Raw genomic sequence first — 12,888 nt, forward strand, 5'->3', positions numbered from 1 at the left:
GGCAAATTTTACGTAGGAGCGAGTGATCGTTTTGTGGGCTAAGTCACTAATTTCTGTTTCTCTCCGACGAGCGACATACACCCACTTTGATGACGAGAATATTCTCTTCTATCTGAATTAGTACTTTTCCCATCCTTTGCTCCTTATTTCTGTTCTCTTCTAGTCAACCCCCACATGTCTCCGACAGCTAATGCTACTTCAGAGCAGCTGCTGCTCCAAATATCCTTCACTGTCTCCAGTTAAACCCCCTGCACGGCAAATAAGTAGTTTTATATGGGGCCTACTCTAAAACCCGCTGATTCAGCGGTAATACCCCATGGTCCTCAGGATTTGATACATCCTCGATTGCTCATGCTCTCTCATATTTTCTCTCTTCTCGCGCTCACAACTCACTTGACATTAATCTCTTAAATGGAGTTAGTTCTCTGAGCTACCTCAACTCTGTCCGATAACAACAAGAAAGAAATCAGGCTTGCTCTAGCCTGCGACCATGGCTACTAGGGCCTTTATTAAATCTGCCAGGGGACGACGAGCAAAGGCATGCGATTCGTGCTCTAGAAGAAAGGTGTGTGTTGCTACTCCAAGAGAGTGGATCTTGAGAGACTTGCGCATCATATTTAATTCCGGCTTTGGCTGGCCAATAACCTGATCATTTTGACCGTGATCAGCCAGTTTCTCAGGCCAAAAGTTCAAAGCTGACATGTACTTTTTTTTAACAGATTCAATGCGATGCCGATGTTCCACAATGCAATTGGTGCAAGCATCATGATTTAGCCTGCACTTACACTCGGCTAGTGGCCAAAGCCAAGAGGAAGAAGAAGTGAGATTATTCCTCTTTTGTCACCTACCGCTTATATTTCCAATTTATATGTATATGACCATTACAGGCGCTGGATAGTTCCTCGCCGTCAAGTCTCAATACACTGACCCACGATTAAAGCCCGGGCAACAAAGTACCCCAATCGGAATCTATAGCCAGAATGGAGACAATTTTGACTCAGCGGCTATCACAGCATGAAGTTGGTAAGTGCGTTGTTTCATTACTATTACAGCTCCCCCCAAGTAGCGCCAACAGTCTCTGCATTCCAAGACGGAAGCTCCCCTAGCTGCTATCTCCTCCCTTCATCCCTTTAGTCTTTTTCATAGATCATGGGCCAGTGCTTTTTGTTCTGTTCTTTAGTGGACTCCTCGAACCGGTTACACTACTTTCAATGGAGATGGTCTGTTAGCACTATGGTGCCACCCTCTTATACGCACAAATCTACCATTCTTTCCTTCTTATAATTCAGCTAATACATAGTTGTCTCGTATAAACGCTCGCTAATCTTTTCCCCATCATTGTAGACACACAGCTACAATACTTTACTTCGTCGCAATTCGACCTCTGCAATGCTACTTCTTTCACTGGTATCCCGCTTTTCTCTGACCAGGGACAAGCATGGATTGAATCCCGTACCGGGAGCTGCATGACACCTCAAATTCTCTGCGCCTTTGGCCGTCAATGGCACAACCCCGCTGCCTATACCTGGATACAACTGCGAGCACACAGCTTTGTGAACTCCCTCCCAGGCCAATTGTGGAGAGATACGCTGCCATGTACTGTTCATCGTTGCAATACCTCGTCTTCCCTATATTGAGTAAATACCTGTTTGTTAAGACCCTTGACTTAGCGTATCAGAAACTTGATTCTCCGTCTGCAGCTAGAGCTCGGTCTTGCGTCTACTCGTTTCTCGCCATGACCTCTATTTTACGAGTTGAGGAAGAGTCCAGCACAACAATGGCTTCTGAAACGTACGCAACAGTTGCTGCATCATTCATACCTCAGGTAACTCAAGAGATGACGGGAGATGGACTTCAGATGCTCGTCACGTTAGTAAGTTTATGAGCCTCTTTCCGTCCCCTAATGCTGCTACTCTATTTGTATAGCTTTTTCCTTTTGCACAATTCTCTTTTCTTTTTCCAAAGTCTAACTTTTACCACAGGCCCTAGTATACTATTTCATGGGCGACCTCCGCTCCACAGGCCTCTTCATTTCCATCGCTTCACGCCTCATCTTTGCTCTCAATACTCAGTTGTAACCCCAAGAGAAAATCTATAATAAAAACGACATAGCTTGTCATCTACGGGACCTCTTTTGGACTTGCTATTCTCTCGACAAAGACCTCTGTATCCGCACTGGCCAGCCTCCTTGTCTCTCAGACCTCCACTGCGATCTTACACTGCCTCCTGATTACTCGATGATGCAAAATAGGCACATTCAATCTAATAATATCCCTAACCTTAGCAGTCAGACCGTACCCATGTATCCCTGGGATCTACTCCTTTCTCAACTCAAGTCCCGCGCTTATGACGCTCTTTATTCGCCTATGGCACACCACAAAACACAATCTGAGCTCTTGGAGAGTATCCGCGTATTGGATGAATCACTAGAACAATGGCGCTTGTCTCTCCCACTGGACTTTCGTCCAACACTCACGTTTGGGAAAGCCACCCCTGTCAGCCCCGATGTTAGCATGCAATCCAGTATGGTTCGGCTAGCTTATTATCATTTCGTGGCTATTATCCACCGGGCGAGTGGGAGGTGCAAAGCGCAGTCACCAAACAATTATCACAAAGGCGTTCGCTCTAGTTTCAACCTCTCGCTTGATGCCAGCAGATCAACATTGACATACTTGCGTGTAGCTCTACATGTTATAACAGATGACTGCTTTTGGTAATAAGAACTATTGATTTGGCATTTATGCTGTATCCATTTCATTACCCATAATATATGGCTAATTACCTTTTTCAGGATTATTATCTACTACCCTATTACTGCCATTCTCGCCCTCTTCTCCAATATTATTTCAAATTCTCTGGACGAAAACACTCTCGAAGACCTCGAAATCTTACAGGATGCGCCTTCTTTGTTCAGAAATACTCCAAAACGAAAGCTTAGGCTTGCTGAACTAACGCATTTGAGATTCCTTGATGCCTTTACAATGGAGCTTGCCAGATTGAGTAGGCTTGCTATAGAAACGGCCACGGGAACAGCTCTCATACAACTAGTGTAAGAAGAGTAAAACAAGCTAAATAGACATTAAAATACGAAAAAAAAAAAAAAAAAAAAAAAAAAAAAAAAAAACCCTACAATTGCCCTGTTACTAGCTAATAGCAAAACTACTACTAGAGGCTCTAGTAGGTATTTAATATTGCTACTCAATTTTAAGCCAAGCTAGGTCCCCAATGAAGTTGAGTCTCAAGAAACATTTTAACAATTAAAGCAATTGACAAATACATGTGACTATTTAAGCCATTCCATTATGCTGAAAATAGGGGTACCTACATAGGAAGTATTACTACCTAGGCGTGCAGGGGTTAGCATAGCTATGGCCTATAATGAGGAGAGCTATATCATGTTATAATATCAAGCAAGCAAGCAAGCAAGCAAGCCAATTGAAGATATATTTAACACATTAAGCATCGCAATAGTACAGCTATATAACGCAATAAAAAAGTATACCGTGGTCGGTTTAGGGCTCGGATCTACACCAATCTAAGAACCCTAGCTCTACAATAACGTTAACTATTCGGCTAGCCCCGCCGAAATACCACCTGAAGCTGGATGGCCTGAGCCGAGGCGTCTGACATACATAGAGCTAGCCGACATGGATACGACGACTGGATGCCGAAAGGCTGAAGGGCGGACACATCAAAGCATGAAAGTATTCGGGGATTTTTTTCTCTTATAGTTTCAGGTCTCGTAGCTGAAACTAAGGCACTAGTGGAAAGGAACCAATTGCCATTGTTATCGACGCAGCGATATAGTGTTGAAACGCAGGCGGCGGTGTCCCATACAGTAACACATGCTGAGACCCTGCATTGCCTTGTCTTGTTAGTGTTAGATGTCAGCACTTACGCGTGCTGACAACTTGCGAGGAGTTTACTGAGACCGCACTTTTTCAAGGTACAAAGCTCACAGATGCAGCATCTTCTATGATTCCCCCCGTAGGACCCTGCAGAACTGGGCGAATCGGGCCATGTGTAAGTGCAGATTCAAAATATTAACCGCCGTGGGCAAGCACATGGAATTTCGGCAAGCCACTCGTAGATGGAGGATTAGATCCGAATCTAGCCCTAGCCCGCTTATCGGCTTATAACTTGCTCTTTCGAAATTAACTTGCGCACACCAAGCCCTTTGGAGGATCAGTATATTATCGTCGGGCCAAATTGGCCAATGGCACGTGTATCAGCGAGGCCGCTTGCAAGGTTTATGAACAAGGGCCTCCATACCTCTCGGCCGCCGCAAGCTCCCGGTGACATCATGTCCGACTTTATTTGTACGCCCCCTTGTGCTTTGTCAGGGAAGCAAGCGGGTAGCGAAAAGATCGAGACCGCAAAATGAATACGCGCATAGAATGGAACAGTACCAACTGTACTGCAAAGCAATTTTCCTTCCATCGCCATTCATGTGTGTGTATTATCCAAATTTGTGTGCCGATTATTTGCCTCATCTATTTTCTTATATCCACTTGAGATGTAACCACGAGCGGCTCGTTCCTACAATGATTGTATGTTATAAGCGCGTAGAAGTCGATTCCGTATTTTTTTTCTTTTCTTGTTTTTGTTTTTGTTTTTATTTTAATTTGATTGAAAGAATATTTTACGTTCGAGTGTGAAGCAGTTCGTGTAACCTATGTCAAAGTGGTAAAAGATGTCGAAAACGCCCGAATCCGAGCAGGTGCCCGAAGTTATTGATGGAAAACATATTGCAACTTCAGGGGTCTCAGAAGAGCTTTCCTCGGATAATGAGAAAACAGACGAAACGAGAAGCGATGCGATAGTTCAGGAAGAAGCTCTGGTGAGCGCAACAGACGACAGTCAATACCCGACGGGATTGCGACTAGTCATCATTGTTGTGGCTCTGTTTCTGGCAGTCTTCTTATACGCAATTGATATGGTACGTGGACACGCTTTGTTAATCTAATCTACATGGGCATCAACAGAAATTGAAGTTGTGGTTGACCCTTTTACCAGACAATTGTTGCAACGGCCATTCCCAAGATTACCGATGATTTCCACAGTCTCGATGAAGCCACATGGTATGGATCTGCCTTTTTCATGACGACGGCTGGTTTCCTATCGGCATGTAAGTAGCTCTTCAACATCGTTTACAACACCGTTTACAACACCGTTTGAAAACGAAAGCTGACCGTTTCGTCTAGGGGGCAAGGCATACAAGTACTTCCCGCTAAAGCCCAGCTTCCTCCTCGCCATGTTCATCTTCGAAGTCGGTTCTCTCATCTGCGGCGTTGCGCCAAACAGCAAAGCACTCATCGTCGGACGAGCCATTACAGGTGTTGGCGCGGCAGGTTTGGGATCGGGCGCTTACACTATCGTCGGTTACTCGACTACGCCTGCGAAGCGTCCTCTGCTCATGGGTATTATTGGAGCATCTTACGGAATTGCAAGTGTTGTTGGACCTGTCATCGGTGGTGTTCTGAGTAAGTAACTACCACTTCTTTAGCAATCCGTTTATATCTTGGCTGATGTTAGTATTAGCTGATCATGCGACGTGGCGCTGGTGCTTCTACATCAACCTCCCCATCGGAGGATTCTCAGCGCTCATCATCTTCTTCTTCTTCACGGCTCCAAAAGAAGCCCGGCCGGCTCCAGCAACTCCATTGGAAAAGTTCCTCCAGATGGACCCTCTCGGTATCATTCTCGCCATGGCCGCGACCATCTCCTTCATCCTCGCGTTCCAGTACGGAGGCCAAGAGTACCCATGGTCAAGCTCTGTTGTTGTCGGTCTTCTGGTTGGCTCTGTTGTAATCACTATTGCGTTTGTCGCAGTGGAAATACTACAGACCAAGGATGATCGCGCAATGATCCCACCACGCCTCATGAAAGAGTTTAATATTTGGTCGCTTTGCCTTTTCACAACTTTTAATGCCGGCACGTTCTTCCAAGCCATCTATGTACTACCGATCTACTTCCAGAGTGCATATGGCGTCTCCGCGACGGGTTCTGGTGTGCGCAGTTTGCCATTCATTGTTCCCTGGGTCATCGCATCTCTGGTATCATCTGCCGTCATTCAAAACACTGGCATTGCGAAGCCATGGTTGCCGTTTGGTGCCGCGTTGGCCACTGTTGCGAGCGGCCTGTTTTACACACTTGACATTGGAACCAGCAACGGTAAATGGATTGGATTCCAGCTTCTTGCCGGCATTGGCTGGGGCTCCAACATTCAGATTCCCATGATCACTGCTCAGGGAACGTCCAAACCCGCGGATCTGTCTCTTATTACTGCCATTATTCTTTGTAAGTATATAGCATGCAGTTTCAGAGCTCTCATCGTCATTTGCTGACCCCCAGTTATAGTCTTCCAAACTGTTGGCGGTGCCCTCTTCGTCTCAGCCGCCCAAGGATCCCTCGTTGCCAAGTTGATCTCTGAATTGCCTAGCAAAGCTCCTTCAGTAGATCCAGCCAAGGTCATCGCAGCAGGAGCGACCGGAATTCGTGGTGTATTCCCAGCAGAAGTCATTCCTGGCATTTTGGAATCCTATTTGGCAGGCATCAGAGTTGCATTCGCCATCATGATTGCAGGGGCTGGTTTTGCGACCGTGACATCCGTCATTGGTAAGTGGAATAAGTTGGACAAGGCAGCTGTTAAGGGTGCTGGTGGAGGAGCATAAACAAATCACACAACATGTAGGAAGGGTGAAAAGTATTTGCATCAAACGGAATTTTGGGCTTGTGACCGGAAAAGAAATTTTCATTACTGCAACTGTTGAAGGTGTGTACAACAGTAACTGCTTGGCTTTACCAAAGATGGTGCCAACAGTCGGATTTGCGATATATATCCACGGATAGAGAAGAACAGAATGCCTGGGCAATCTGTTGGTAGTAAATCAACTAGATGTTTAATTAAATACATAGCGCTATTTCTCCCCTCTAATTCATCCTCTGACTCTATATCGTACACCAAAACTCTGCCCGAAAAAACTTCAAATGTTGCCAAGAAGGGCAGACCTATTGAGAATCCTCCAGGTGCAACGCGCTTAATAGGTAGCTAGTGGCAGAGTCAAGTTAATCCGGTCATGGGCTTATTGTGATTTCTGAGGCTACCAAAATCTCTATTCTCGAATCTTACATGGCCGCTAAGAGCTACTTGAATGAGTAGCCAAATATCATGCAAAGGAGTGGTGCAATTGATATTACGCCAGGCTCATTCGAAAGTACAAATTCCTGCATAATTAAATGACTATAGTAATTAGCCGAACAAATTTTTTTAAGCAATGCACAAAGCAGTACTCATGTTGATATTATGTATATGCTTGCTCTATAACAATGTACGCATATTCTCATAATGATCTTATCCTAGCACACCTAGTAGTCTACTTTTCGCAGTTACTTAATCATTATTAATTGAATTGAGAGAATGAACAATTATCCATGTGTAGTTTCTTGATGTCATAGACCATTTACCGTGGCGAAACTATTCTCGAATAGTCATCTTCTTAACCGTAATAGCATATTGACTGTATCATGTCATTGATGTCATTGCTTGTATATAGAAATATCATTGACGTTGTCTTTTACGAAAGTATATAGATGATTCTCGATCATACTCCCTTGCATCAATTTGAGGAGCTATATGGCATAAAATCATAATCTCCACCACGAGGTGCTACCAGAGCCTCCCTATCGTAGTCTTATTAACACATCACATCAAAATCCGCCTGCGACTTGTAACGTCTATAAGATATATTCACAGCCTGACTAGTGGGTTCGACGAAAAGGCTAAAAGCACCATGCTTACAATACTCACCTAGGGATCGAATTGTCAAGATTCTCATTCGGAAATATCCTATCTAACTTTACCTTGAGAATGTTTAGATAAAAGCTTGTATTGACGGTAAACACTTGCGTAGGCATCATTGGTGCAACAATATTTTCTACGGAGAAACGATCGAAACATCAATGATAGCTACGGAAGGAGGAGTGCCTTAGTCGATTTAGATCCTTAACGCCACCAAGCCACTACGATGGAATCGAAAAGAAGGTCCGCTTTCTCATAGATGCGCCGATTCCTTTTTGAGAATGAGGTAACAGCTGGTAGAGATGAGAAAGGAAGGGATTGCATAAAACGACAGCCACTCTATGCCGTGGTGCCAAGCTATCGATGCTAGCCTGAAGATAAGCTTGCCTGGATCTTGGATCTATAATCTAAATCGCTTCTATTACGCCACATCATTGGGTTTGTGGTCGTGAAGTTCAATAACGAACTAAATCCTGTCACTTTGATATCAGAGTAGCGAGCAAAAGTTACATTGGATCTACGCCGCTGACAGCCATCAAATCTTGCGTTACAATCGGACAGTTAGATCTTGCGCCACTATGTTTTTGGCTGTTCCAGGTGGCGTATTCTGTATCCTTGCCAGAACTGATCACCGCTTGCCGAGAGTCCATCAACCGCAAAAGAGTTAAATGAACGACACGAAATGTCCTTTCATATTCGCAGGACTTTCTGTGGCCCTATTTGCTTCCGTACGGTTGTTAGCCTTATGACTCATACATCTAATTTCGTTCATACCCCTCATTTGATCACAATCACTGCTCAATGATGTTTCAAGAGAATCATACAAAAACTCAAGCCATGATTATGATAAGTTTCGCGCCTCGTGACGCACACCCGAGTAGTTTATAGTCTGAAACTCTCCTTGTTGGCATCAGCACCATGTGAACAACCTATCTGGTAAGTATAAATAGGGCTTTTGCTCCATTGCTGCTGTCATTTGTAGATGTAACCAGATTATGATCATAATTCTTCTAGTAGAATTTGATGCCAATAGTCTCACGCTACGTAATATCTGAACACAATGTCTACCGACTATACACCAGATATCAGTATGGAGAGCACACTTCAAGATGATTCATACACATCTACTCAGATGAACGAACCAATCCCAGTGCAAGGAGACAATAAGCAAGTCGAAGAGCCTGTGAATGCATCATCAGCTGACTCCGATGAACAATTGGGTAAAAGTCACGTATCCGACGTGTATAATTATCGTGAATATTGTTGGCTAACTCAGTCTTCAATGCAGAACAGGATGACAGGGAGGCTATTGACGAGTCGAATATCATTGATGAACGTACTAGAGGTGCTGAACCGAGAGAAACATATAAAGAGCCGGGGGATAAGATAACTGGGTTAGAATAGGGATGTTTGGTAATGTCAATTAACCTAGAGATGTGCGAAAAGTCTGGTGATCACAACCTTTGATGCAGAGAGGTATATCCTCTTCGCATTAGATATCTCGATTTATTAATATATGATAGTTCATTCGGCTTATTATTATATATTAATTAAGTACCAGTATATAGCAGCCGATGGTTTTGTCTCAAACCTTGACAATGTATCAATATTCAGGTATCATTACTTAAACAATAGCAACCAAAAGCAACTGACGCCCTTGTTCATTCATAGTTGGGAGTGACAAACGCCAGTCGCATCTTTAGTTGCAAATTGAAATTATTGTATACATGTTATAGTAGCTATGATGAAGCTCATTTAGGCTTCTGTCCTCCCATCATTGATTCAACTGTGCCTCCAATAGCCCCCTCCGTGGTGAACTGCTTGCCAATAACTCCCTCCTTATCTAGAGGGCCACCAATACTCTGCCCCATCCCTCCTATCGCTCCCTGCTCTAAATTGTAGAAACCGAACAGTAAGATTCCAACTCACAAAATGTCTAAGATATGCACGACGCATCGGCCAAAGATTCACGCAGCTACATACCTGTGAATTGCTTGCCAACAGCACCTTCTTTATCGAACATCTTTGGTTTGGAGTCGCTGGCACCAATTGCTGGATTCGTGCCTGAAGCAGCGTTTGTTCCTGGCGCAGGTGCAGATGCCATGATGACTGAACGTATATTGGCACTTAATGAAGATCCGATGGGTTAGAACTCCAAAACTGGAAATACTTATGTAAGGAATTTGTATATTTCTGAGAATATGGCAAGGAAAGATGTTTAAAGTAATTATTGGGAAACAACCTAATAAGAGGTCATTTATAGTGCGGGTTATGGTTACGCTGCCCAGAGCTGACTTAGTCCGGGTAGACATCAACAATTGCAGTAGCCCAATCGTCATCGCGATGCATGATTGGGGGGCTTGCAACATCAGAAACTTAATAGATAAGTATGATATCATCGATAGCATTGATGTTTGCGCGCATTCTTATATATCAGCATTGCAAGTGATGACCTTTTGATATCCTCTTTAGGTCATTATTACGATTGTAGGGCGTCAACCTTTTGAATGGCAATCATATGATCACGACCGTAAACATTAAGTTAAACAATATCTAACTCCGAATACCATCAGATTGATTTTGGTAATGAAATTTTGAGTACCGATATTGAGAAAGTACTAAAAGTACAATTATACACTACATCCACTGTGTCTAACATCGATAACCGGGGAAACTTTGCTAACTGGTGGCTAATTTTCCTGTCCTAAATGACAAAGCAACGGCACTCTACTAATGCATCTCACACGACTCGTAGACCGAAGCAAGAGGTTCGGGAACTTCCTCTCAAAAGATGGTCAGGACAGCCACAAACAGTGATATCGCCAGCATGGATGCGGACAAGCAGCTGCATGCTCACATTCACGGGATATTTGCCTCGCAGCGCTAATTCATGTTAGCGCGAAGTTTGATTTAAGGGCAGCCAAGCTTCAAGCTTCAAGTGGTTCTTCCGAGTCGGGCAGCGAGCGGCTTCGGGAGGCTGGTCGGAAGGGCGGCTCTAAGTGATAATTTAACGCGATTCCATAGAGCAACAGTACTACACAAATTGTATGCCTGTGCATTATTATCGTAATGTCTCATCCTACAGCTGCCTAACATACATTCTGCTCTAGTACTCCCCAAGCATGAGTGATGCATCGTACCTAGGCTCAAGACATTTCTATTCTCTATTGCACACGCCCCCCTGAAGCTCGTCTAGTTCGAAATAGAGAACATCAGCTTACAAGCATAAAAATAACAGCTTTTTGACCTAATTTCATTACTCATCTGCAAAATTTTAGCCTGCGAAATCTGGCGAGAAGTAAGACCAACTTGCATATTCTCGCAAAAGCGCCGCCCAATCTAGAAGAATAGCTTAGTTTGCAGTAAACTAAGCTTTAAGAGCAATACGGCCTAGATATGGCGCTTGTTTTATGGAACTAGGCGCCTGAAATAAGAATATTTCCGCTCCACCTTAGATCGCATTATATCATCCTACGTCAAGGCGGAATATCCCAAAACTTCTCCGACATCGTATGTAAACGACAAAACTCAGTTGTACGGCACTCTAAGAAGGAATGATTCCTTTTTCAGTGTCATCTATGACAGTTTTTTTCGGTTGAATATGTCACTGGGCTTAATTTTGCGTGTATAAAGAATATGGCTGCGCCAGCAACGATACTGTCATACGGTAAACCTGATTCAGAGAGCTGAGACATTCGAATCTCGTCTAGCGAAAGGCTGAGTAGCGACATATTAGATCTTGACCTACGAATTTTTGATACGTTTCGATTCAATCATAAATACTTTGTTCGAGTGAGTAATTAGGCCATGGAATATAAAAAGAACGGTGTAAGTGATTGCGTTATACTTGCAATGACTAGACCAAGTGATGCTTTGGCCAAGTAGAGATCCTTCTCAGCGTAGTTGCTTGCTGCGGGTAGAATACGCTACTTGTACTCAGTGCGATTACACTTTGAAGTCTCCGCCTATATTTTTAGTAGTAGCTCAATATACATGTAGGTATGTTAGGATTACTGGCATGGGGGCATGCCCAAAGTCCAATGTTCCAGCCGTATCCAACGGCATTCTACCAAAAACGATCGTGTGATAGGCTTTGTGCCTCTAAGTAGTGTTCCGCACGATGGTAAGAATCGATCACATTGTCCTAAAGCAGTAAGTAAATTGTTAAATCGTTGATCCCTGGCCTATCTCGTTTCAAGTCGCACTTGGTGTTCCGGCGAGTTCTGGAGGCGGCTAAGCAAAGAAACTTCCATGTCCATCGTTTTCATTGATACCTATACTAAATTCTCAAAGGCTAAATGAAAACTCCAATGAACTTGGGAGATATTCTTAGGTTATTCGTCGATGATCTATGATACATTAAAGCTGGTGGTATTGCATGTAGTCCCCAAGGTTGCGATCCTGTGAATCTCTACCGACGCCATTGAGATTCCAATCACCGGGGATTTGGAAAAGTCTTACAACAGTAGTATATAGTTTGAACATATCGCAGTTCTAATAAAGGTCATGTTCACAAGAAGGGCACGCTAGGCAGCGAAGTAAGGGTCGTCCGAATCAAAGTCGCATATGCTGACTGAATGGCGCTCCTTGGGATCTTACCAACGTATTAGAGTTGTATACATAATCCCGTATCACTATTAAATAAAGATTTAACTTCTATTTGAGGAAATGACCATGCTCTATACAGGCCGAAGTGATGCAAATTTTTTCTTGCCCAGAATGGAAAACGGACCCTTACAGCTCATAGCAGGGTATGGATTACGGCATGTGTAATCACATGTATTGATACAAGCATAGCGTGCTGAGAGTGGAGCAGCTCGTAATGCAAGTATAGTTTCATTGGTGATAGTAAAAGATGTGCGGCAGCGGGAAAGGTTTAACATTTTATCTGATGTAGTGATCTCCGACATGTACCATGACAATTGTGTATATATTTTTGAATCGATCTTTACACAGATGTTAACACTTAGCTTAGCACGTGAGGTCAATATTAAACTGTATACAAAATGCTCTAAGATGTCTACTTTATTTGTATATTATAATATATATATATATCACTATACAATTTATAATATCTTCACCTTATT

The 12,888-nt window shown here is 43.5% G+C and overlaps 5 protein-coding genes across 5 annotated transcripts; 4 read left to right on the forward strand and 1 right to left on the reverse strand.

The window, feature by feature from the left end:
• The first annotated feature begins 1,343 nt into the window (after positions 1 to 1,343).
• TrAFT101_006674 (uncharacterized protein) lies at positions 1,344 to 2,501 on the forward strand. The gene is made up of 2 exons (XM_024902665.2): positions 1,344 to 1,873; positions 1,983 to 2,501. Exons 1-2 carry the CDS (start codon positions 1,502 to 1,504, stop codon positions 2,076 to 2,078), a joined length of 468 nt encoding a protein of 155 aa, XP_024758331.2. The 5' UTR covers positions 1,344 to 1,501; the 3' UTR covers positions 2,079 to 2,501.
• Positions 2,301 to 3,189, forward strand: TrAFT101_006675 (uncharacterized protein; the record flags this gene model as incomplete). Its single annotated transcript, XM_066127845.1, has 3 exons — positions 2,301 to 2,713; positions 2,792 to 3,000; positions 3,170 to 3,189. 3 exons carry the CDS (start codon positions 2,301 to 2,303, stop codon positions 3,187 to 3,189), a joined length of 642 nt encoding a protein of 213 aa, XP_065983958.1.
• Positions 3,190 to 4,617: 1,428 nt separating this feature from the next.
• Positions 4,618 to 6,934, forward strand: TrAFT101_006676 (uncharacterized protein). Its single transcript, XM_024902011.2, has 5 exons — positions 4,618 to 4,939; positions 5,017 to 5,128; positions 5,205 to 5,483; positions 5,542 to 6,300; positions 6,361 to 6,934. The coding sequence occupies exons 1-5, from the start codon at positions 4,694 to 4,696 to the stop codon at positions 6,672 to 6,674; spliced, it is 1,710 nt and encodes a 569-aa protein (XP_024758332.2). The 5' UTR covers positions 4,618 to 4,693; the 3' UTR covers positions 6,675 to 6,934.
• A 1,927-nt stretch (positions 6,935 to 8,861) lies between these two features.
• TrAFT101_006677 (uncharacterized protein) lies at positions 8,862 to 9,205 on the forward strand (the record flags this gene model as incomplete). Its single annotated transcript, XM_024900647.2, has 2 exons — positions 8,862 to 9,021; positions 9,090 to 9,205. 2 exons carry the CDS (start codon positions 8,862 to 8,864, stop codon positions 9,203 to 9,205), a joined length of 276 nt encoding a protein of 91 aa, XP_024758333.2.
• Positions 9,206 to 9,385: 180 nt separating this feature from the next.
• On the reverse strand, positions 9,386 to 9,998 carry TrAFT101_006678 (uncharacterized protein). The gene is made up of 2 exons (XM_024902666.2): positions 9,785 to 9,998; positions 9,386 to 9,692 (listed from the first exon to the last, which is right to left on the reverse strand). The coding sequence occupies exons 1-2, from the start codon at positions 9,903 to 9,905 to the stop codon at positions 9,553 to 9,555; spliced, it is 261 nt and encodes an 86-aa protein (XP_024758334.2). The 5' UTR covers positions 9,906 to 9,998; the 3' UTR covers positions 9,386 to 9,552.
• Between the last annotated feature and the right edge of the window lie 2,890 nt (positions 9,999 to 12,888).

This window comes from Trichoderma asperellum, chromosome 4 (genome assembly GCF_020647865.1).
Source record: "Trichoderma asperellum chromosome 4, complete sequence".
Lineage (NCBI taxonomy): Eukaryota > Fungi > Ascomycota > Sordariomycetes > Hypocreales > Hypocreaceae > Trichoderma > Trichoderma asperellum.